The 22,722-nt window shown below is 35.2% G+C and overlaps 4 protein-coding genes across 6 annotated transcripts; 1 reads left to right on the forward strand and 3 right to left on the reverse strand.

Annotated features, from left to right (window-relative positions):
• Window positions 1-354: 354 nt before the first annotated feature.
• LOC114519193 (neuronal calcium sensor 1-like) lies at window positions 355-5,676 on the reverse strand. Of its 3 annotated transcripts, none has more exons than XM_028539283.1 (9): window positions 5,489-5,676; window positions 5,318-5,342; window positions 5,092-5,140; window positions 3,067-3,156; window positions 2,617-2,695; window positions 2,144-2,232; window positions 1,790-1,867; window positions 1,457-1,614; window positions 355-990 (listed from the first exon to the last, which is right to left on the reverse strand). In XM_028539283.1, the coding sequence occupies exons 1-8, from the start codon at window positions 5,667-5,669 to the stop codon at window positions 1,492-1,494; spliced, it is 714 nt and encodes a 237-aa protein (XP_028395084.1). In that variant the 5' UTR covers window positions 5,670-5,676; the 3' UTR covers window positions 355-990; window positions 1,457-1,491. The 3 variants fall into 3 exon arrangements, with proteins under 3 accessions (XP_028395084.1, XP_028395083.1, XP_028395081.1); XM_028539282.1 differs by having other exon boundaries at window positions 1,453-1,614; XM_028539280.1 differs by having other exon boundaries at window positions 1,475-1,614; window positions 5,489-5,675.
• Window positions 5,677-6,507: 831 nt separating this feature from the next.
• LOC114519016 (meiosis-specific protein MEI4-like) lies at window positions 6,508-12,091 on the forward strand. The gene is made up of 9 exons (XM_028539072.1): window positions 6,508-6,579; window positions 6,658-6,762; window positions 6,846-6,936; window positions 9,641-9,763; window positions 10,070-10,144; window positions 10,428-10,531; window positions 11,364-11,496; window positions 11,695-11,805; window positions 11,933-12,091. Exons 1-9 carry the CDS (start codon window positions 6,508-6,510, stop codon window positions 12,070-12,072), a joined length of 954 nt encoding a protein of 317 aa, XP_028394873.1. The 3' UTR covers window positions 12,073-12,091.
• Window positions 11,899-19,191, reverse strand: LOC114519192. The gene is made up of 18 exons (XM_028539279.1): window positions 18,190-19,191; window positions 16,926-17,121; window positions 16,369-16,499; window positions 16,200-16,300; window positions 16,022-16,119; window positions 15,618-15,814; window positions 15,320-15,398; window positions 15,112-15,217; window positions 14,948-15,031; window positions 14,383-14,532; window positions 14,056-14,184; window positions 13,874-13,956; window positions 13,718-13,784; window positions 13,506-13,630; window positions 13,346-13,417; window positions 12,775-12,847; window positions 12,606-12,671; window positions 11,899-12,515 (listed from the first exon to the last, which is right to left on the reverse strand). The coding sequence occupies exons 1-18, from the start codon at window positions 18,390-18,392 to the stop codon at window positions 12,505-12,507; spliced, it is 1,971 nt and encodes a 656-aa protein (XP_028395080.1). The 5' UTR covers window positions 18,393-19,191; the 3' UTR covers window positions 11,899-12,504.
• Window positions 19,192-19,606: 415 nt separating this feature from the next.
• LOC114519194 (synaptobrevin homolog 1-like) lies at window positions 19,607-22,638 on the reverse strand. The gene is made up of 6 exons (XM_028539284.1): window positions 22,334-22,638; window positions 22,014-22,060; window positions 21,317-21,495; window positions 20,837-20,916; window positions 20,549-20,600; window positions 19,607-20,462 (listed from the first exon to the last, which is right to left on the reverse strand). The coding sequence occupies exons 1-6, from the start codon at window positions 22,373-22,375 to the stop codon at window positions 20,431-20,433; spliced, it is 432 nt and encodes a 143-aa protein (XP_028395085.1). The 5' UTR covers window positions 22,376-22,638; the 3' UTR covers window positions 19,607-20,430.
• Between the last annotated feature and the right edge of the window lie 84 nt (window positions 22,639-22,722).

The following is a 22,722-nucleotide window of genomic DNA, read 5'->3' on the forward strand; positions in this document are numbered from 1 at the left end:
AACAAAGATCATCGGAAAGTTTGCCATACACACCTCATTAAAACACAAGAACCTAATTCAACCGTGTTTTTCTGGACTCTAACCTCACCAATGATACCTGTATGGATCTTTTTAAAACTTTAAAACTTCCTCCTGATCGATCAACTAGAAATCCTAGTAAAAATGCTAACAGAGTAGTATATTCCTTTCGATCAATCAAATTAAAGGTTAGTGAAAGATCAAAGGTGCTGGACACTACCGAGTACACTACACTCTGTAATGTACATAACTTGATTGCTATGTTGAGAATGAAAACCGATTACGAGTTAATCCGAAATTTAACGCTTTTCAGTCGTGTGATTTAAAAATTTGACACTATTTTATTTAACTTAGTAAGAATATCGTAACATTTACATATTATAATACTCTACACTATAGCTACAACATATTTTATAATATGGTAACTCCTATTTTATATACTTTAAATATATATCAGTTATAAATACAACATTAAAAAGCAACGAAATCCAATCCTCATCATATGAAGACGTGCGCGCATATCAGAAACATGCCGGTTATTTTTTTTTTTTTAAATCTCATCTTAATTTGAATCATATTTTGATAACAGCATGTTCCCTACATGGAACTATTATGTAAAATTTTTGCTGCTCATTTCAAGAACATTTTTTTAAGGCGACCAATAATTCATAAAATGTTGATGGAATTTCGTTTAAAAATTGCAAGTTCAACAATATAGTACGTCTACAGTGTTCCTGATTAAGGTTACTACATAAAATAGTTTTGCAAAGGGAAGTCCTATGTATACCATCACATAATATCCGTACCAATTTTACATTTAAAATGTCCAGCAGTTTTTAGGACAAGTGCAATGTGTTTTAAGAGTCCATATATATATAGTTCATTCGTTATGGGAATATTAATACTTCCAATGCAATTGTGTCGTTACTTAAATAGATTAATTTGAATAAATATGACGATCCTTCACGGGATCTTAAAAATGGAAGTAAACACATAAAATTAATTTTTAAAGTGTTATCTATACGAGACAGGGGTAGAGTGACAGTCCAGACAAGACCCCTCAGACCACTCAATATCTGTTACAAGTGGTATTGTTTAAAACAACTAGCTAAGAGGGCTCTTGGAAAGGGTCTACACAAATCTTAATCATCTATGACAAATGTACATGTATGCATGACGATATTGAAACGTGAGAGTTTGAACAAAAAAATTCTTGTTAGCTAGATACCAAATAGACATGCATCAAATACGTGACTGAATAGGAAATTAAAAATTACGGATGTCACCGTCATCTGATCGTAACAGCTAAGAACTAATTGTGATATTATATTTTTAGATCAAAACGACGACATTTATGGTAGTTGTCATTGAAATCCGTTAGGTTTTTTAAGTAATCAGTGAGCTGATTATCAAATTAAGAATTCGTAGATATACCTACTGTGGCTTAACAGATTACCTCAGCTTCATATTCCGCTAGCCTTCCGTCACTGGTTGATCAATATCTTGAGGTAGATCTATTGCTAATGCTTGAACAATCCATGGATCACATTTTGATCCTTCTCGAAACTCTTCCATCGTCAGTTTACCGTCCTTATTCTGTAACAACAACACCATTATTATTTTTTTAAACTTTAGTAAAGTATATTAATCAACGATTTTAAAGTATATTAATCAACGATGCTTCAAACTTAAGATTTGAAAATTTTAAAAAAAGATGTTTCCCATATCACGTCACACTAAAACTAGGAACTTGATCAGCCGTTAAACCTACTTTGTCCATTTGTTTGAATATTTTTTCAACTCTTTTTTCTGGAGTATCTTCATCTTGTGGTAAATTGGCTAAATTACCCTGTAGGAGTAAAATACTTTTATTAGCCCACATACTTAGAATTAAAATATAGCAAGCTCATTTTTTGGGAGGGATTTTGCTATTGATCAGTTCCACTTTAGGGCAATTCTTCAAATAAAACCATCCAATTATTCAAAAGAGCAAACATACATGTCAGAATAGCATGAACAGGAATTGCAAAGGGAATACAGCCATGCAAAAAATATTTCTATTAATATATTTCATAGTTTTATAACACATTTATTAAGCATAGTGACAATTATCTTCAAAACCTACCACCATGCAATAAATGGCTTCAACTATTTGCAGCATTTCTGGCCTGGTAATGTAACCATCCCTGTCCAAGTCATACAGTGAAAAGGCCCCTAAAATTTTTTTATATTCCATTAATGAATTATGATTACTTCATTCACTTGTGTTAAATACAAGTATTGCTCTCTTTAAAACTCTCCAATTCATGTATGCATTCATAGACCTTTTCAAAAAAGAGCAAGATGCCTGTTTCGAGTTATGCGAAGACGAGGCTAGTCAGATTTTTACTGTTGAAGTCATTTGTTTATTTTCTCACTTTTTAGCTGGACCTGTTGTAAGCTACACAAAGGTTTTCACAGTCAAAATTTAGAAACATAAAAATGATTTTGAAATTTTGACAGCAGAAAATCTGACTGGCCTCGTTCTCGAGTAACAGGCCTCTTGCTCTTTTTGGAATAGCTCTATAGGGCTTCAAAATAATTTTAAAAAATGCTTACACTCTAACTTTTCATCTAAGCTTCCTCTAGATGTGATGGATAATGCTGTGATAAATTCAGCAAAGCTGATTGAACCATCCTAAGACAAAGGAATCAATAGAGAAATTACATTGCAGCGAAAATAATTTCCTTTTTTAGATCTATAACATGTTGCAATAATTAATTTACTCTATTTCAAATGTCGAAGTTTTTTAATGATTAATTGGCAGACTTAATTATTCCGGTTTTTCCAAAAAGAGAATGTTAGCAACAATTCATTAAAAAAATAATAAATTACAGCGACAAATATCAGAAGCAAAAGTCTCCTATATTCTCATTTTTACCTGTTATAGTAATAGTGCATGTTCAGCTACTTTGACTACTGTGCACCAGTGTGTGCTGATATAGATATAATGTGGGTACCACTTTATCAAATATTGCATATAATACACACAATTTTATATTGCTCACCGCATCTCTATCAAAAACTTTGAACACAAACTGGGAAAAATGTGTTGGATTACCAAATGGAAAAAACTGTTGGTATATTTTCTGAAATTCCTGAAATTTCAAACAAAATTAACAAATTTACCTTTTTGGTATCATATACAATATAAAACTGATGCTGTTAGCATCAATTCATGTTTAAAATGTGAGAAATACTATGTACAATTAAGGCATACAACTGCAGTTTTTGATATGCTTGCCATTAGGAATTGCCCTCTCTATATATATCTACTTATATGTATACTCGGATAAAAAAATTCATGTAGTGGGTGAATCCCACGGATTTTACAGAGTAGGATCAGCATTTAAGTTTGGTTCATGATTGCTAATCTCCAGTTGATGTAGACATGGTTGGAAATGAAAATAGAGACACAGCTAAAGATATAGGCAATAAGTTTAAATATAAATTGATAAAATATATTTGATAAAATACTGCACATGTGACTGTCCTTTAAATATTCACACATATTGAAACAATAGTATCAAAATTTACTCTCAAAATCCCCTCATGTTTGAAGAATTTTCAACTTTCTATATTAATGACAGTATTATCCTTTCCAAAACCACATGTTAATTAAATACGTTTCTTGACTGTTGCTAGAACATAAAGGAATTAATGTATGCTTACCTGTTAAAATGCTATGATAATGAGTTAATATGATATTTACTATACCACAATGTTTGAAAATAGTCACTTCATCTTTTAAACTTAAAAAATTTACAGTGCATTCCCTTTTTCTTGATAAACAACAAAAGACACCTTAATTGCATGCATTTATTCAGTAGTTGTTAGCTTCTATTATCAGATTTCGTTACACCTGCTAGCTTTAACATTGAGGAACTAATTTCGAATTTTAAAAATTTAAATGTTCCTGCCATCACATATTTTGCAATCAACACAGTGATAAAACAAACGATAACATACATCAAAATTGCACAAAAGAACAGGTTTTTACTAAAAAACTAACAAAAAACACACAAAAAACTAAGGTGGCAGATAATATATGAATGGCTTGTATGGTGATTAAAAATTTATTATTAAAAGATGCTCAGAATACTAGCATATCGCAAATAATTTTTGACAAGGATTAATTGCAGCTCAACAAAAAGGGCAAAGATTCTTTTAACTAAGAACTAGTAAGGACAAGTTTAACAGTTTAAGAAATATTTTCAAAAATACTCCAATAAATTTTATTTTTGAATGTAAACATATTCAGTTTCTTTATAACACAAAATGTCACTTGGAAACATGTTTATGTTGAGTACGTTTTTTACTTTAATTAATACAGAAGCACTTTCAAATGTATTGCATATATATGGCCAACCTCTAGTATTTTCAATTTCTCACTTATGGAAGAGTACTATTATTACATAATGATTATAACCTTAAATTTTGTGCACATACATCTTCATTTTATGCTCAATCTGAAAGTTTCTGATAAAATAAATTTATAAGTTTGCAATATAGTGGATTTCAAACTAATCGTTTATGTGCATGCATTAGCAATAGATATCCTTTATCAGATGCTTCTCACAGACAATTGGGCAGCATGAATTTCTCCTATATTTGGACATTTTTCAACAGAACGGCAGCACCTATCCCTACTTATGCCCCTCCTTTTCATACAAATAAAATTTCCTATAAAAAGCTGGAAAATTATGTAAAGGGATCCTGGTGTTATTATTAATAACTCAAATAAATAACTCATTTCCGGCACTGCTTTGACAATACAAGAAGCGTATATAAACCTGTGTATGAACAAAGTTTCCCTCTGAGCTTTTGTAAGAATTTAGATTCAGCTCGTGCAATAAAATATGTTTACATGTTTTACAAGAAATTAACTTCAAACGTGAACAAGATTGGTCAAGATGACACAGCACGTTATGCAATAATGTCCCGTTTAAATTGCTTTTTTCGAAAAATCGATTCTCAAGTATATTCCGATGACATGTTTTGGAACTTGCAAAAAATTATTATGTTCTATATACCTCCTGTTTTAATTCTCCGGACGGACAATCTTTCATAAAATCACGGTACCTAAGGAATAAAATAACGCACAGCTTAAACAAGCTTTTAAAAAATGTTAAAAGACAAAATTATGTGCGCTTTGACCACATTCAATACATGTTATAGGCAAGTCAATAAATAAACGTTTGACAGATGCATCCCTACAACGTTTAAGGCGTTAAGCTACAAACACACAAGGATCCGTACCATTTCTGAAGTTCTTTCTTATCAACTGAAATAAAAAAGAGAGAATATGTATAGAGAATAGCTGTTACACAACAAACGATCGCAATGAATGCTCGGGTACGCTACACTAGAGCACAATCAAGCATGCAACAGATTCAAAACGAGTATAAACGATAAAAAGTATTTACGTACAGTATGTGGATTTTTGCAGCTCTTTGATTTCTTCAGCAGAGAGTTTACTTGTATTTCCCCCCATGACCTTGTTGTCTTGGACGCGAAACAAGCGGAAAACGACTCTTACAAATATGCTACCGACCACAAGCCATATTTTTGTCTTTGTTGTGATTTTTATTCTCAAATCTTTATACCACATCCGATAGCTGCGTGTCGTTCACGCGAAACGCGTGGGCTAAACCACACTTTTTATGATATCTCGGATGCAATTATCATCAGAGACGAATTAAAGGTATGAAAAATCTCTTAATGCCATCGCATTTTCTAAATTCCACATCAGTGCAATTATTGTGTAATTTCAGACAAAATTAGACAATATTTCCATTGAATGGCCACTGGCACAGCGGCACCAGCTCACGGAACTGACTGACCCTACACTAGTCGCTCATATATAGGCGCCCTGGTACAAGCGATCCCAGACCTCAGTTACCTCAGTTGTATAAAAGCTATTAAGGGATAAATAAGTAATCCATCATCCATCCAAGATATTTTTGTGCTTTTGCACGCTTTGGCCTCATGGCTTTTGCCTGCATAGAGATTAGAATGAAAAGACCAAAACTTCTAGAAACCTTTGTCTCGCAGGCATTTCGCAAGACGCAAGGATAGTTTGTCTTGCAGTTATAGAACGTTGTGCCATTGTGTTTCAGTTACTTTCAGATTAAAATAATTTAAAAATTACTAAACATGCAACCACAGGCACAGGCGGAACCACTGTATCAAAGATGACTGTATCACTAAGGAATTTTAGTTATTCCACGTGGAAGTTTCAATGACTTTTGTCTATTTTTTATAACCGTTCAAAACAGGTATTTTTATAATTTTTTACTCTTGCGTTTTTGATTTTTCAACTTTCTCTTTATTTTTGCAGAATATTAGAAATATCAAAAAGTCTTTATTGTTTTCATCAACAGAATACCAATGAAAGTTGTGAAAATTCGCTATTAATAGTCTCAGTGTGTCCTGAAGCCATCGTCGGCATGGACAAACAAATGCGAATCTTGCCAGAAGTTATGGAAAAATATTTTGAAGACATCATGAAAACAGCACTGGTATAGGCCTTATATTGCATGCTGACAAATTTTAGTTTTATACAGAAGTTTTGCCCGTAAATATTTTTTTGTTTTTAGGCTATATCAGTAATCAGAACAAAACCAAAACACATAAGTGGAAAGGTTTATGCACAGGTCCTGAATAGCAAACTGACAGGAAATGCTGAACAATGGAAATTGAAAGTACTTCAGCCATATTGTCATTGAAGTCTCAGATTTATATTTAAACCCTAACCTATACACAGAATTCATTCAGTTTTCCTTAGTTTCAGGGGCTAGAAGTAGAGTTGTTATCGGTCAAAGAGGAGTTGATTAAAGCAAAATTGAAAAATAATGCATTCTCAAATAATACTGAAGGTGTGTAGCTACGTAGAACCATAGAACACCTCAGGGAGAAAAACCGAATGTTGGAAACTTTTTCAATAACTCTCATCCCCGAATTTACGTTTCTATGGCTATCATGAGGACCCGCACAATGTGTGAAAAAATTAAGGCAAAAAGTGTTCGTTCCCATGGCATCTGTTTGGTAGGTGTTTGAGGGTTGACATGTAGAAATTGAATTAACTTGCTCCTTTATTTCGCGCAAGTGTAATTTGATACTCGATCTGGCTAATAATTTATTAATTCTTAATAGCTAAACACGATTGTCAACGCCGCATTTAGGAGTTATAAAGGCAAACGCGCGCCAATTTTTAACTAAAACCGCGAAGTTGTTGAGCCGCTTGAGCGCGACTAGTCAATTCAACTTGCGAAATGTACTATCGAGTATATTTGCATTGCTTAGACTATAGCAAGAATTGGTATGCGTACAATGACTTGCTTTTTGGATATCTGAAATCTGGTGGAAAGCACGAAGGAAGCGCGACATTCTGATTGTTCTCCAGCGAAGTACAAAAGGTTAATATCGCTGATTTCAGAGACCGCGACGGCAAACAGCCATCAAACAACATCAACAGAAAACGACCTAGAGCCACGTCCGTTCGAATGGAAAGACATATCAATCTTGAATCTTCTATGCTCGCGCTCGAGAATGTCTAAATAAACTAGACAAATCCATACCGGTTCAATCTCCCGCCAAAATTACATGCCGCGCGCGCCTTCTAGCGCTATCATTAAATCGAATGAAGTAACACCACAAAGCGCCACTTTGAGGAAATCAATGATGTTTCTGTACCATCACCGGTAGGATTTACAAATGTCTCCATTGTTTATTTCAGAGAGTATGTAAACAATAATGTATAATCACTAAATGCATTTTTCTACCTTACTAAGAATGCATATATAAATACTAATTGAGAGGTAAACTTTTACTCTAATTTCACAATAGATTATACCATAAAATAATTTTAGTATTCAAGACATAAAAAATATATTGCTGTTGTACAGTATAAAAATTGTGAGAATTCTTTCAGTGGACACTCTTGTGTCAGAAAGATGCAGTCATCTTTTGCTGACAGATTAAGAAGATGTAGTCATCTTTGCTTATTCAGTTGAAACTAAAAGTTTTCTGATGGTTATTACACAGCAAGTTATATCTAAATGAGAGTAGCTTGAAAACTCCAATATATATATTATAATTTTACCATCAAGTACTGTTCAAGACATAAAAAATATATTGCTGTTGTACAGTATAAAAATTGTGAGAATTCTTTTAGTGGACACTCTTGTGTCAGAAAGATGCAGTCATCTTTTGCTGACAGATTAAGAAGATGTAGTCATCTTTGCTTAATCAGTTGAAGCTGAAAGTTTTCTGATGGTTATATTACACAGCAAATTTTATCTAAATAAAAAGTACCTAGAAAACTCCAATATATATATTATAATTTTACCATCAACTACTGTTCAAGACATAAAAAATATATTGCTGTTGTACAGTATAAAAATTGTGAGAATTCTTTTAGTGGACACTCTTGTGTCAGAAAGATGCAGTCATCTTTTGCTGACAGATTAAGAAGATGTAGTCATCTTTGCTTAATCAGTTGAAACTAAGAGTCGTATCACAATTATTGCACAGCATATCTGATCAAAGACAAACATTTGTGTATAAAGTCAATGTAACATATAATTTCGCACAGGGTGCATGTACTAATTTATTTAATACTATAATTATATTTGCCATCATATTCTCTTGTCCTTATAAATTAATGCTCATTGTAAGTCTTATTCTGAACCAATTTGCAAAATCATTACAATCTGACAGATGCAATACAGTGTAAGTGATCTTATTTGTTGTTTTCTCTATCAAAGACCAGTTATTTTAATGTGATATTTTAAGGGTACTGTTATAATGCAATCAATTTATTGTGGATAATGTTTTAATAATGGAATAGTTATGTTTGTGAAACTGACCCTTGTCCTTTCCTTACACTGATCTTAGCCCTAACCATAACCCCAAACCTCAACCTTCCAAATTTCTTTTCCCACCAATACAAATGAGCCTAAAAAATTTTAAATTAAAACAGCAGCTACTGTACTGGTGCTACTGATGTCCACTAAACTACAGTCTCATGTAGACAGACATTTTGCGGTAGCGACTTTATACAAGGCCCGAAAAAATTTTTTGTCCTATACGTGATCAACAGAACTTGTTAAGGAAAAAGTGGCAAGGAAAAAAGTTCCCCCGCATGCAGCTACCGGATTTTATTGTATACAGACATTGGCCTTATTGTATGGCTGTTACAGTGGAATGACTAGGATTTTAGTAATAGCGAAAGCAGTACTGAGAAAATTGCTTTGACAGGGTAAGATATTTGACTCCCTTTCTATATGCGTTGATACTTATTCCGCACTGCCTTATAGCTTCACGCAGCGAGCATTTTTAAATTAATAACTTGTTAATAATAGAATTTCAACCGAGTACCTACTGCGAGTAATGAAACTAATAGTGGATTGATGACAGTTTTTGCAATTATATTTAATGAGATAATGCGCTCTGATTTCCTGACTTTTGCGGATTCAATCCGCAAAAGTTGCTTTTTCCAGGCCGTGCGGGTCGTCATGTCCGGGTCCTAAAATTTTTATTTTGTAATCATATGAATACCACGAGTTTATGACTTTATAGACACATACACAGCAGACATTGAAATATCTGAATGTTTGACCCCGCCAAGCTCTAGTGAATCAAAATTCGAGGAACGTCAATGCGGAGATTTAGGAGATAGACATGCAAATTTCTTGAAAAGTCGTAAGTATAGTGAACCTATAGTCCAAGGTCTAGGACATTCATGCATATTCAGAATCCTAGGACATTCATATTCTAACATTCCGCCAAATTTGTTTTTCTATTCTTTTTATTCCATTACCGGCTTCAGTTGTATCACTATGGAATGCTCCTCGATCAGAAAACATGTTAAAAGACACTCAACTATCGCATCATCTCTTCACAACAGTCATTCAAGCTGTCACAGGCAAGCAAGCAGTGAATATAGACAACATATTTTACTTTATTCATCTATATTAAATTCATTATTTTCTCCAATTCTCTTTACAGTATTGAAAGAAAGAATTCACGAAAATGGCTTCGCTGAAACATGTATTCCTGAATGTTGTGTGGATAGTTTAATAGGTAAAGAATAGGTGTGATTCATTGTAACCATTCAAACGTTTTCATAAAATTTTCATTTCTGATGAATTGTCGCAAATACTACCCATAAAGTATTATTAACACTTTCACTGCTAGTGCTCTAGCCAGATCGACAAGTTATAGTCGATCAAAAAACGAAAATCTCTGGCGATCAAAGTGTTAAACATATATAATATTGTCACTTGTTCACAGTTTACTTCAGTTTCTCTTGAAAGAACTGCATGTCTCTATGTATGCTTCATAATTTTGACTTTTTCTATCATAGGAATTCTTGATATGGATCCGAAAGGCTCACAACCTGTTGAAACAGTGCTTAATTTTGCCGATGAAATAATATTGGCAGTTATGAACCACGAAATTTGTAGCAGTGTATGTATTTTACTTCGACTCTCATTTTAGCAGAAGTTGACTCTGGCGTACAAATTGCCTGACTTATCGCCCCCTTAACTTAGACGCGATGCCGATGGGTTGTATTTCCTATCATTGGCCGTTTTCACACTAGAGATGCATAATGCGTCTTCAATATTTTTTGTCTAGTATATAAAGGCGGGACAAATAATCAGGGGCCTGTTGTTCGAAAGGCGTTTAGCTTAAACGGTGAATAAGCCAAAGTTTAAAATTACTGTCATATATCTTGTGAATGACAAATCTGCATCTTATGCATTAAATGTGTACTTTCATTGACAATTAGCCGCTATTTACATCGAAATATTTCGGGTCAGCTGTTCAATAAATAGATAATTGTGATTTCCATTTTGAACTTATCCACCGTTTAAGCTAAACGCCTTTCGAACAGCCAGCCCCAGACGAATAAGTCGAAATGGAAACCCGCGCGAATAGATTACATTAGAATTTCTGGTTTATTTTATCACTGTCTCATTTTCCAGAATTATTTGTACATGTGCCGTCTTCACACGGGCAGACGCATTATGATATTATCTGTCTAGACGAACTATCGTTGATTATGCGTCTCTGGGACGAAAAACTGAACATTAATCGTCTGAACGTATTATGCGTTTGTTATCCGTCTTTATACTGAAAACGAATAACCAGAGAAGACGCATGATGCGTCTCTAGTGTGAAAACGGCCATTCGTAAAAACAATCTCGTTCAATGAAAATCTGTCTGGCAGATGACGCTAAATACACACCCCCGCAGGTTCCCGTCCAGCTTTATTTTAGACAGGTTTTCTCTTTTATAGAATTTAAATCTAACCAAGTATTCGAAACTAATTATACGTCTAGCTTCGCACAAGAAGATCATAAAATTGATCCTTTCCAAATTGACTGAACAACTGGTAGCCTTCTCTGAAACTCTAAGAGTCATATCACAAGGTATGCATTCTACATTGATGAAATGATTACCAAGGATTTGTAAGTTTACATCATGACAAATGTTAATGAATCTCTATTGTTTTGCGTTTCTAAACTACTGACTACTGAAAGAAAATTGTTCCGTTCTAACCGCCTCTTTTGCCACTGAATACAACTAAGCTAAAAAAGCTATTTCATTTTATTAAATCTGATTTTAAGATCCAATGGCGTTGCAAGAAAACCTTGAGAAATATAAGAGTATATATTACATCTTGTGGTGTATTGAAAGCATATTGTTAAAAGCAAAAGACAGCGACTCGTTAGATTCAGGTAAATGTCGAGCTGTGAGGCCGGGGCCTGGGACTACAGTCAGAAAATCATAGACGGTGGCGGTGAAAAACTGAATTAGGTATGGCACTGATATAAAGCATTTTCTCATTTTTCTTTTACTTTATAGTATCTAAAACTTTATTGGCAACACTGGAGGACTCCGTACTACATTTATCAAAAACGTTTCCACTTTTTACATGTTACGTATGGCGTATAGGAGGTTTAATATCGCACATATCAACAGAGAATATGGATGTAGAACCTTGAAATGTGGAAATGTTGACCAGGGAAAGTCGAAACGACTTTCAGATGAAGCATCTGCATTCTCAACAATGCATTCATTCGATTGTGAAACACAGAATAAGAAATGAACCCAACTCGAATGTATGTTGTCCACCATGGAATTCGGTATACGTACTGGCAGTTCCGTTATAAGTCTTTTATCCAGTAAATTGCAAAAAAAAAGCGCTCCGTGCCCTTCAGTTCGTTTCCAAATCAGACATGCACCAAAGTGCAGTACACTTTGAACAGGTGAAGCCAAACTTGAGGACTTTTACGTGAAAATAAAGCCATCGCTTAGAACTAGACAACCGAATACCTAGCTATGACTGAATAGTAGATTTTTAGGTATAATACTATGACGTGATTGATGAAGACGAAGTATTGTAGCTATATGAAGTACTGCACCAAGTGCGTGCATCATTCTTTTCCTGGAATTAAAATAGATTCTTAGTCAATTGACTGGTGATTCGTCGAAACAACAATTGAATAAAATATTGAATAAAAAATTGCGATATTACCTTCCTTATTTTTACCGTTTGCTTTCTTCTGAAAGGGATATAACGGAGGTCTTCTTGACCCGGGAACTATTAGAGGAACACAGTTTCATAATCAAGCACTTTTTTAGAGATATCAGCATTTGGAAAAATGTATGGATGCTTCCAAAAATGAATTTACAAGTGTTCATACTTGTGATATCTCTGTTTGTTCGTCTTTTGCTAGAAACACTTTCACATCTTCCTTCATTTGTCCACGCACTTACCTAAGAAAGGAGTGTTTCTGACTTTCTGTCATATAGCCTTATCTGCACGTTTTTCACTTGCATGGATAATTTGTTGTAACGCAATGCATCTCGTGATGTCTCTGCTAAATCTATTATATTAGCACAATTTGCCCTGTTTTTCCTAATGTCGCTCTATGTACCACCTGTGGACTTGTGGTCTTTGTAGTTATTGACTGAAGTTGGGTTAGCATTTCCCGCGAGAGAAAACCTTCGCCCGAGAGCGGCGCATGCTCACAGCCCTTGAGAGACATGACCTCGCAGCCTCAAGCAACTGTCCCCATACCAGGGCTTTGAGTGAGTCTTCGAGTGAGAACTGAGTCTTATTAAATTTTACCATCCCAGGCCCCGGGATTTACCCCTTCCTCTCTAACCGCTTTACTCGAAAACGTTGAGTAAAAAAGACAATGATGCTGCAACATACATCGCCTTCCACCACCTTGATAAACATACAGAATAATTGACTGTACTCTATCTTACCGTGACGGTGTATTCTGTATCTGACTGCAGACGTCGGAGAATGCAGGAACGTTCGAGACCATTGAAAGCAGTCTAAAGAAACGTATAATAAATTATATGAACAAAACATAAGTAAAAATATTCTAATGCATCAGAAAAAATGTTCACTAGTCCTATATACCTCTCCATTTACTTTAACTTCATAACTAGTGATTCTGCTTAACGGTTCTTTAGGGGTATCCCACTCGACTTGAATTTCGTGTCTACCAAGAACTGAGAGCGATGGTTTCGCTGGAGCGTGATGACCTGAAATGTGTTTTGGTTTAAACACACATGGTTCAATTCACCATAATAACTTCATGCACTGGCACACTCAGGCACAGTTAGACTTACTCAGATCGACCGTATGTACCAGTAGGATAGCAGGTTCACCTCGACCTTGGCCTGTTACGGCGTACACCTGAATGGAGAATAGACACACATAAGTTTATTTCATGTTTCGTTGTTGCTAGTGCAGCGGTTTATGGAGTTGCCGTTATCATTTAATACCTCAAATTTGTATTCAGTTCCAGGCAAAAGACCAGACAAGATGAAGTTTGTGTCTTGAGTTTCTTGAAATGGCGCCAACGATACTATCGCATGTTGACCAAACAAGAAATTGGAATGATTATTAAGTGTGAATAAAATTTTCTAAGAAATAAAGCTTTTTCAAAAAACAGGAATTCACTTACCTTTACGTCCTTTAACTGTCACGTGGTAACACATTAAAACACCATTGGTCAATATGGGTGGTTCCCAGGCCACTTTTAACTGCGATGTTGTGCGATTAAGGCAAAGCAGTGATAATGGTGCTCCGGGTACTGCGAGGATAAAAAATCAGGAGGGTATCCTTTTTAAATAATACCCATGATAGGCATGGGGTTAGACTCGAGAGTCGAAAGAGTTTTGTTAAGTCATTTCCTGGCCTCCCCAAGTAGCTGGGGGAAAGAGAACATACAATGACTCGGATACAAAAGACTCGTGCCGTTGTGACATGCAATATATAGATCGAAAATTACCAGACTCCGGTGTTTCTACTTGGACAGGATTACTAAATGGACTTTCATCGCCTTCTGTTGTGTGTCGAAGTCGAAACGAATATTTTGTAACAGGTTGAGCATCAGTAACAACGAAACTATCCTCGTCTCCCGCGTAGATCATTTCATCATCTGTAGATGTAAGCAATAAAATGTACTAAATGAATCCAGAAACAAATTAAAAAATCCCGAAAAATTAAACGCTTTCGCCAAAGCAATGTTTCTGCTTTTTCGAGAAGGTCAAGAAAAACTATAGTGGTTTAAAGGGTCTTAATTTCGAGTGGAATTATGCACACTTCAAATTCAAGCCAGGAACAGTTGAAGGAAAAAGTCAACTATAGGTTCTTCGGCAGGAAGTGCAATGCTCTTGCCATGCACTGAGCTACAGATTGAGGTAGCTGACAAGAGCAAGCGTGGTTAATGTGTATAGGATACGATCTTACGACTTTGGCCGGTTGTACGAGGTAGGGCTGGCTTAATTAAATAGGAAATAAGTGAAAATTAAAAACAAAGTGAGATAGATCTATACTTCATACTTCATATGTACCTCTGTACAGTTCATACCAAACTTCCAATCCACTCTTCGGAAATATCTTGTCCCATTTCACGGAAATAACGTAAGCACTCTGAACTGAAAAAAAGTATTAACTGATTTGAAAACTTCCAGTTCAAATAAATTGAATGAATAGCTAAAACCAATATGCCACAAACCTTGAACATCAGGTGAATCAGGTTTTGTTAATTTTTCAAGTAACTCCAAAGCAGCGCTAACTTCAGTAGCAGTGTCTTCGCTTAATTCTGGTTTCTCGCTCAATTTCTAAAAAAAGTAAAGTGCCTAAACAAAACCATTCGAATATAATGACTAATCTGCACATCAGCATTTTGAATTATTTGAAAAATTTAAGACAATATTACCCACCATTAGAGCAGAGATAATTCCGGGATCTTTTCGTAACGCCAAAATTCCTGGTTTCTGACAGGCAAACGTATGAACTGTCCTGTGGAACCAAAGTAAAACCTTAGCTTCCTGCACAATGTTACATACTGCGCGGGTTGCTGTATTTCTCGGGAAGCGTTCAATACTTGCAGATGACCGAAATTTTTTGGTGCATGCAAATCAAGTCCAAATAACCAGGGTAAAGCAGCGGTTATCTTAATGATACTTGCTGCGTTAAAAAAGTGTAAAAACCCAATTATCATAATCAAGCCTTACTTACATCGCGGCGAACCAAACGGATTCTTCGTCACTAGAATTCAACATTTCTGGCATTGACGAAAACCAATGGTGAATGTAGTCATTTCTTAATAAGCGAGAATGACCAAGAGTATTTGTTGCTAAGCAACTGATGGCGAAGCAAGCATTCTTTTGACAAGCTATATCGTCACTTTTTAACATCTTTAGTAAACTGTCAAGCTAAAAGTTAAAAAATCAATCCTTACTTTCAGCATTACTGAATTAATTAATACAGTGTATCAACTCAGGGTCTAGCCTATGTCAATTTTTCTCACAAAGTCTTTTATGTAGTGCAGCATATTTGACCGTGGTTCGAAATATAATCAATAACATATTCTGTAACGTATTTCAAAAACACAAATAAAGTAATATGATAAGTTTGCTCACCATTGAGTTCGAATTTACATGATTGAGAAGACGGACGCGTCCCGTTTGTAAATCGCATAGGCGTCCTGTGGCGAACGCAGCATTCATGCCAGCACCAACTGAATATGATTTAAAACAATTGAACAATATTTTATTTGACAAGAAATATGAACTGCTTGGAGCATTCCGGAATAATAACCTTCATTATCCTTTTGGAGAGATTTGATCAACTGAGTCAAAATGTTCGTAGAGTGAGGATGGTTGAGGATTCGGGCGCAACCTTCTTCAGATATCGTCAATCTACATATTATAAAACGTTATCAGTGTGCATGCAGAGGTGTTTCGTGAGATGTGGAATTTTGAATCACCTTGCGAGAACCAAAGCAGCGTTACTTGCGATCCAATTATCTTCATAAGATAACAGTGTTGATACTTTATCAATTGTTTCATTCAACTCAGCCTGACGTAACAACCATAATCTACCATCTTCATTTTCAGCCTAACAATAGTAAACGTTCAACATATGAAAAACTGGTGGAGAATATCAATATCATCAGGGAATCTGTTTTTTTTCAAATACTCTAACTACTTTAGGGTCTTTTGTAATGTACTGTATGAATGTTTTATTACGATAACAGGATTTATTCAATGATTCATAAAGATTAAGGAAAAAACTAGAGAGATCAGTAAGGCAGTATTCATGCATATCTTCTGAAACGAATTTTTTTCTCAAATTCTTTTGTGTTCTCGATTCGATTACAAATAGAATTCCGCGTCGTCCGAGCGTTATATGCTAAAGACAAAACCATTCTGGTAACCAGGGCTTTTTAGTTAAAAGAAAACATAGGAACGAGCTCAATCGAGGAAGCGTGCAATAAAATCGAAAAAGATATTCCATATGAAATACACATAACCAGTAACTCACTAAAGTTCCTAACGTTCCAGCTGCATTGAGTACAGTCTCTTGATCTGTATCTGATATGTCTAACATTGACGTCAGACTCTTAAGGACTCGACTGTTTTCTTCCTCTGATGACGTCATACATATACGAACTATTCTGCTGCATCCTAATGGAGTCTCCGCAAGCGATCCCATTACATATGACGCATTACCAGCAATCCTGTGAAACGAAACAAGATGGATTGGAATTTGAGCGTCCGGTGAAGCCCTGCAGACGTAAACTGGAAGCACGTCTGCCTAAAGAGAACTTCATAATAAATGTCTACGTATGGACTACAAATGGTAGTCGAACCTATACCAACATGTTTGATCATTCCAACGCATCAAAGCTGTCCTTTACATACAAATAATCATTAAAGAAAATCCCTGGCAATTCATTACTGCGGTTATGGTGACAATGTCAAATAAAGTACATGAAATGAACCACTTTTTACCCCCACTTTTATTAATTAAAGAATTAAGAAATTCGGATTAAGCTAACAGAAATACAATCCTTTACAATTTGGATGCTAAATCTTTTAAGCTTCATTCATACAATTATTTCAATAGAATCTCCACTGCTTGATGACAGACTCAATATTGAGCAAATAAACGACGATGGTGAGCTAATTAAAGTATTTAGAACGGCCATTAGGTCGGTAAATGGCTACTAACATGCATAATATGCATATGTGCCAACACGAAAATGTACTGGCGCAAACCTGGCGTCACCCTTAATCAGCCTACTTTGGCCAACCAAGACCAAGTTAAATTTGATCAAGTTTGAGTACGGACAGCTGTTCTCTGCTTTCTCGTGTTTCTCGTTTCAGTATAGATATCTGCGAGGATTTGCACCCAATAAAAATGTTTTTGTGTTGATTTTAGTTAATAAATGCAAGCACTCGCAGCGAGTAGATTTTTGGATGAGTGGAAAAGATCCTTGGCCAAGTCGCGAGGAAAAGCTGGAACACGTTTGACGGCAGCTGTGCAGACATGCCTTCATTTTTTTTAGCTTTTGTGTAACGCCTACACCATCAAAATTTGACATAGAATGAAAAATGTACGTTATACATTGACTGGACAGAATCAGTCGCAGAAAAATAACCCGCGTAATAAGGCAAAAATAAAGTATTTTTCACCCATCCAACAACGTGTGGTTACTGACCGAACCACGCCCACAAATCGGTCTTGTTACTTGTTAGGGTGGTAATTGCGCTAGAAGGTACAAGATAGTAATAAAATACATTACCTTCTGTCCTTGGAGTGGACCAGTTTCATTATCCCAGCAAGCATCTCTCCGGATCCGGGATGGTTTAAAAACTGATAACAGCATAACTCTTTATTCTCGTGTATTTCCCCCACTAAACGATCGAGCGTCGCTGAAGTGTTCTTGTCAAACTTAAACAAGCTCGTTAGTGCCTTATCTAACTTTCTTCCTGAACGCATAAACATTGCTATATATCTTGTAGCGAGAGCAGTTTAATTTTATGAAGTATTGGCAGACAGTGAGTAAACGGACTTAATACCGACTCTAAATACGCAAATTTAGTTCTTAAATCAACCAATGAGGCGATACTTATTTCAATATGGGACTTCTAATGTGTCAATGATCACTTTCGAAAGCTTAACGCCCAAGTAAAAAATTGCATAAATAATCTGCTATGAGCTTAAAGCCGAGCTTTTTGGCGAAACCAAATTCCAATTAACTAGTTGAACAAAGTTTACTGTTCGCCCTAACAAACATACAAGTCCAACGTAAATACACAAGTAACGTCCTAATTAATAGCCAAAAGGTAGACAGGCTCTTTTTAAAAGATCTTTCGCAAAGAATTTCGTGCATGAAGTTGGTCAAATTTGTAAATACTTTTCACATATTCCACAGATGCTGCACGAGGCATACATAAGAAACAAATGTCAGTCAAAATGCCCAGCAAGATACAAGATAATCACCAACCCAGCTTTAAGTAACGTGTCGACCATAATCCATTGAAAACACGGTAAATGAAAATGCCCCCCAAAATATACAGCAATATATTGTTACCAGACGACCATATTAAACTTTAGGCTCTAGTTATATTATCCCGAGACTGTCAACAGAAGCACAAAGCCAATATTATACGTAAAAAATAGTAAGATAATATTTCATCCTTTTAACCCAAGAAAAACGCCTTGACGAGAACCAACTGAACAACTGACAATATAAATAAAACAATTTGGAAGCATCGTATGTTTAATTTTGTACACTGGGTAACGAGTCTGACATTGTTTACATAAAGTCATACAGCAAGGGATTAAATAAATCATTAGTTCAATACAATTGAATTTGACCCCAGCCAGACGGTGACAGATGAATCGATAGATGACGCTGACGTGTAACAGCTGTTGCCATAGGAGCTTATCCGGGGACACCAAAGGAAGCTTGAAGCCCAATATTTTGTGGAACATGAAGTTTGTAAATTGTCCTGCCTTTTTCGTGGCCTTTTGTTGGATTTTACAGTACGGCGCAAAGATTTATCTAGCAACTCCGGCAAGCAGTAGCTTAGAGCAAATTTTAGTGGGCCACGTGTTTAATTAAATTGCCATTGGTTTCTATTTATGTGCCGAAAAGTGGGGATGAAAATGAAAAACTGACATAATATATTATTATTTTTCTATTTATTTCCTGGCAAGAAGCGGATTCCTGGCAAGAAGTGAAAATTTTGTGTTTTAGCAACAGTAGAAAGATGACATTAGGATATTGCATCAGAATATTATCTTTATTTGAATTTTCTCTTTAATTTACATCACTTTGATGAAGTAGTTCAAGGCTACGTGCACACGGTAACGTTTCCCTTCATTTTCATTTGCGATTTCCCCCAAATGTAAACACTGTCTATTTACTTGACAGGAATTGCAGCTGATTTATTATATTGAAAATATTTTCCCTTGGGCCATGTAAACAAAATGTCCAAATGATAAGAAACATCAACTTTCGAAAACGCTACCGGCCTGTAAACACAGCCTTAGCGAGTGTACCATATAGTACTGCATAGCCTAGGCTTTAGTCATCTCTAATGCTATAAATTAAGTAATGCCCCTATACTGAGCTTTTCGCCGTCCTCCTCGACACAGCTAACCCAACTCCATTGTTTAACATTACTTTATATCATTAGACATGCCTTCAGGGAAAGCCAAGTGCACCACTTGCACCCTGTGGGCCAAGAGTGAACCCGCGAACAGGCTGCGAGAGACACTAATATCGTAAAAACATATCTTGTTTCGCTCTCATAAGATCAGTGGTTTTATTTCCTTTCGGCAATTGTCTTGAATGGTCTAAATAATTCTTCATATACTATTCATGCATATATTATCATATTGTTCATTAAAATCTTTGGCGAATTTCGCCTGCTATGTCCGTCCAAAACAATCTCTGTATATCAATTAAACGTTTTACCTTTTCACGGATTAGAAATGAACACAACACGAGCGATTACGTTTTAGTCAATTTTTCTCAGCTCTTCTTGTGTCTTAGAATCAATGATACTGAAATGGTAAAAAATGGAAAATGCATTTAATCTAAAATGAAATCCAAGTCGTGCAGTAGTGCGAAGGACAATAAATTCACTCACCAATTAGAACAAGAAGCAGACCAAGAAAGATGAATCCAAATAATAATTTAAGCTGAAGAAAAAACAAAATTAAGATTTTCAGCAATAATAATAGGCCTTATGCATAATGACGTAACAAGCCGTAACACAGAGAAATGTGGTCTTAATAGTCACGGCGCGAAATTTTGAAGTTTAAATTTTTCGGCGTGAAACTAGAATTCCCTGCTGGCGTCACGGCTTGATACGTCATTATTACCTGTTTAGTCGAATATTTTATTGTAAACGTATTATTTATTCCAACCCACTTACTTTCATATTTTGCCACCACATTTTTCTCTGTAACCTTCTTGAGCCGCGGACGAATTTGAAGGCGCTCATATCTAAATCCTCTGCAAAAAAAGGCATGCAGGGTGTAAAACTACATATTAACTATAGAGAAACCAGGCCTCAACAAAAACAATATAAAAAGGCTTTTATCATTGGCCAAGACAATCTGCTAAAAGAAAAGGATGATTAAAGTTTATCTTGTTCATTGGCATAAAAGCTAATAAGTTCATAGCGTGCAGGCTAATAAGTTCATGACGATGATGCCTGAACTCAGGCATGAATGTTTCGCCCAAATCATGGATTACGGAAAGTGTGCATGGCCAGGATGGTGGCTGCACATTATACCACAAAAAGGAACAAATGCATGCAGTAGAGAAATGTTTAAGGTGTTCGCAAATTATTTGCTGTGACGAAGTTTGCACAACATGTAGTGCATCATGTACCCAACCATTCATATATTACCTGTTTTATCCTGCAAATCATCTAATTTAGTTCCCCTGTCTAAAACTTTGCTCATATTATTTTGCATTGTCTTTGTAACAGTTAGAATATCTTCTTTTACTTTTGATAATTGACTGTCCGATGAGTTACTGTTGTGATTATTGTGACGTGACGAGGCTGGCCTGGCAGACGGAAGACCACTGAAATTAGAAGATGGAAGACCACTGTAAATAACTGTAATGAATGTGATTGTGTATTCACCTTGTCAGGGTTGGTATGGATACAAATGTTTAACATCCAATGAGATAGTAGGGAAGGATAGTTATAGGGAAGGAGTATGGAAGAAATAACACTTTTCATATGATTTGAAATTTTGGATATGATAAAACTTTCTATCACTTAGACAACTGTATCAGAAACCAGGTTGTTGAACAAGGAGATATGTAGTGAAAATTTTAATAAATAAAAGTTAGTTTAAAATGAGGCATCCTGTCTATGCAAAACCAGATAGAATAAAACCAGACCAGGTTGATAATTAACATGAAATAATTCTAATGGATTGCTGGGTATTTTTACCGAATATGGAGTCAACAAACTATGTCAATTCAAAAATCTATTGTATATATATAAATAATATTAAGACAAAAACTCTGGCCTGGTTTTGGCTTGTTTGGTTAATTTGCATGTAAACAGGGCCTCATTCATCTATAATTATTACATTTGCTCTTCTTCATCTTCATCACTATCTGACACTAAAAGAAATGCCTGAAATTAAAAACAAAATAAATTATTCCACACAACAACATGGATTGTACTCTCACATGAAACAAACATGAACCAACAAGTCAAAATGAAACTCCTTCTCAAAGCACTGATTGAAAAGTTTACTGAAACAGCAATTCCTCATAGATTCATTACTACAAAGCTTTTGGTCTGTCTGTGATTTCACTGATTTGTCATGCAATCAGTGTCAATATCAGCGTATTACATAATCTACAGTTTTGTCAACACCTTTTGGTTTTACCTACAATGACTTACCCTTTCTGAAGGTTTACCATTTTTGTTGCGGTTTCCATGCATTATCGTAGAGTACGAGATTCCTTTATATAATTTGACAGATTATTGGCCTAGCTAATTGTTTTTGAGAACTGATAACACGTTTACAAAATTACTGATGTTTAGAACAAGTCAAGAAAGACTTCTCTTCTATATATACGTTGATAATAGTAGTGAAAATATTTCAAAAAATATAACATTGTACAAAAATTGTATGAAATATTTTGCTATCAATGACAATGTTGTGTGTGACACTGTTAACTCGTGTCAATGAATGTTGTCACCAGTAAAAGAACATTCAATAGTATCATTCAAAATGATATGCATAGAAATTTATAACTTTCTCTGTCTCTATCAAGGCCTTCCCAACA

The sequence above is a fragment of the Dendronephthya gigantea genome, unplaced genomic scaffold (genome assembly GCF_004324835.1).
Source record: "Dendronephthya gigantea isolate DGI-Jeju-01 unplaced genomic scaffold, DenGig_1.0 000012F, whole genome shotgun sequence".
NCBI classification, from domain to species: domain Eukaryota; kingdom Metazoa; phylum Cnidaria; class Anthozoa; order Malacalcyonacea; family Nephtheidae; genus Dendronephthya; species Dendronephthya gigantea.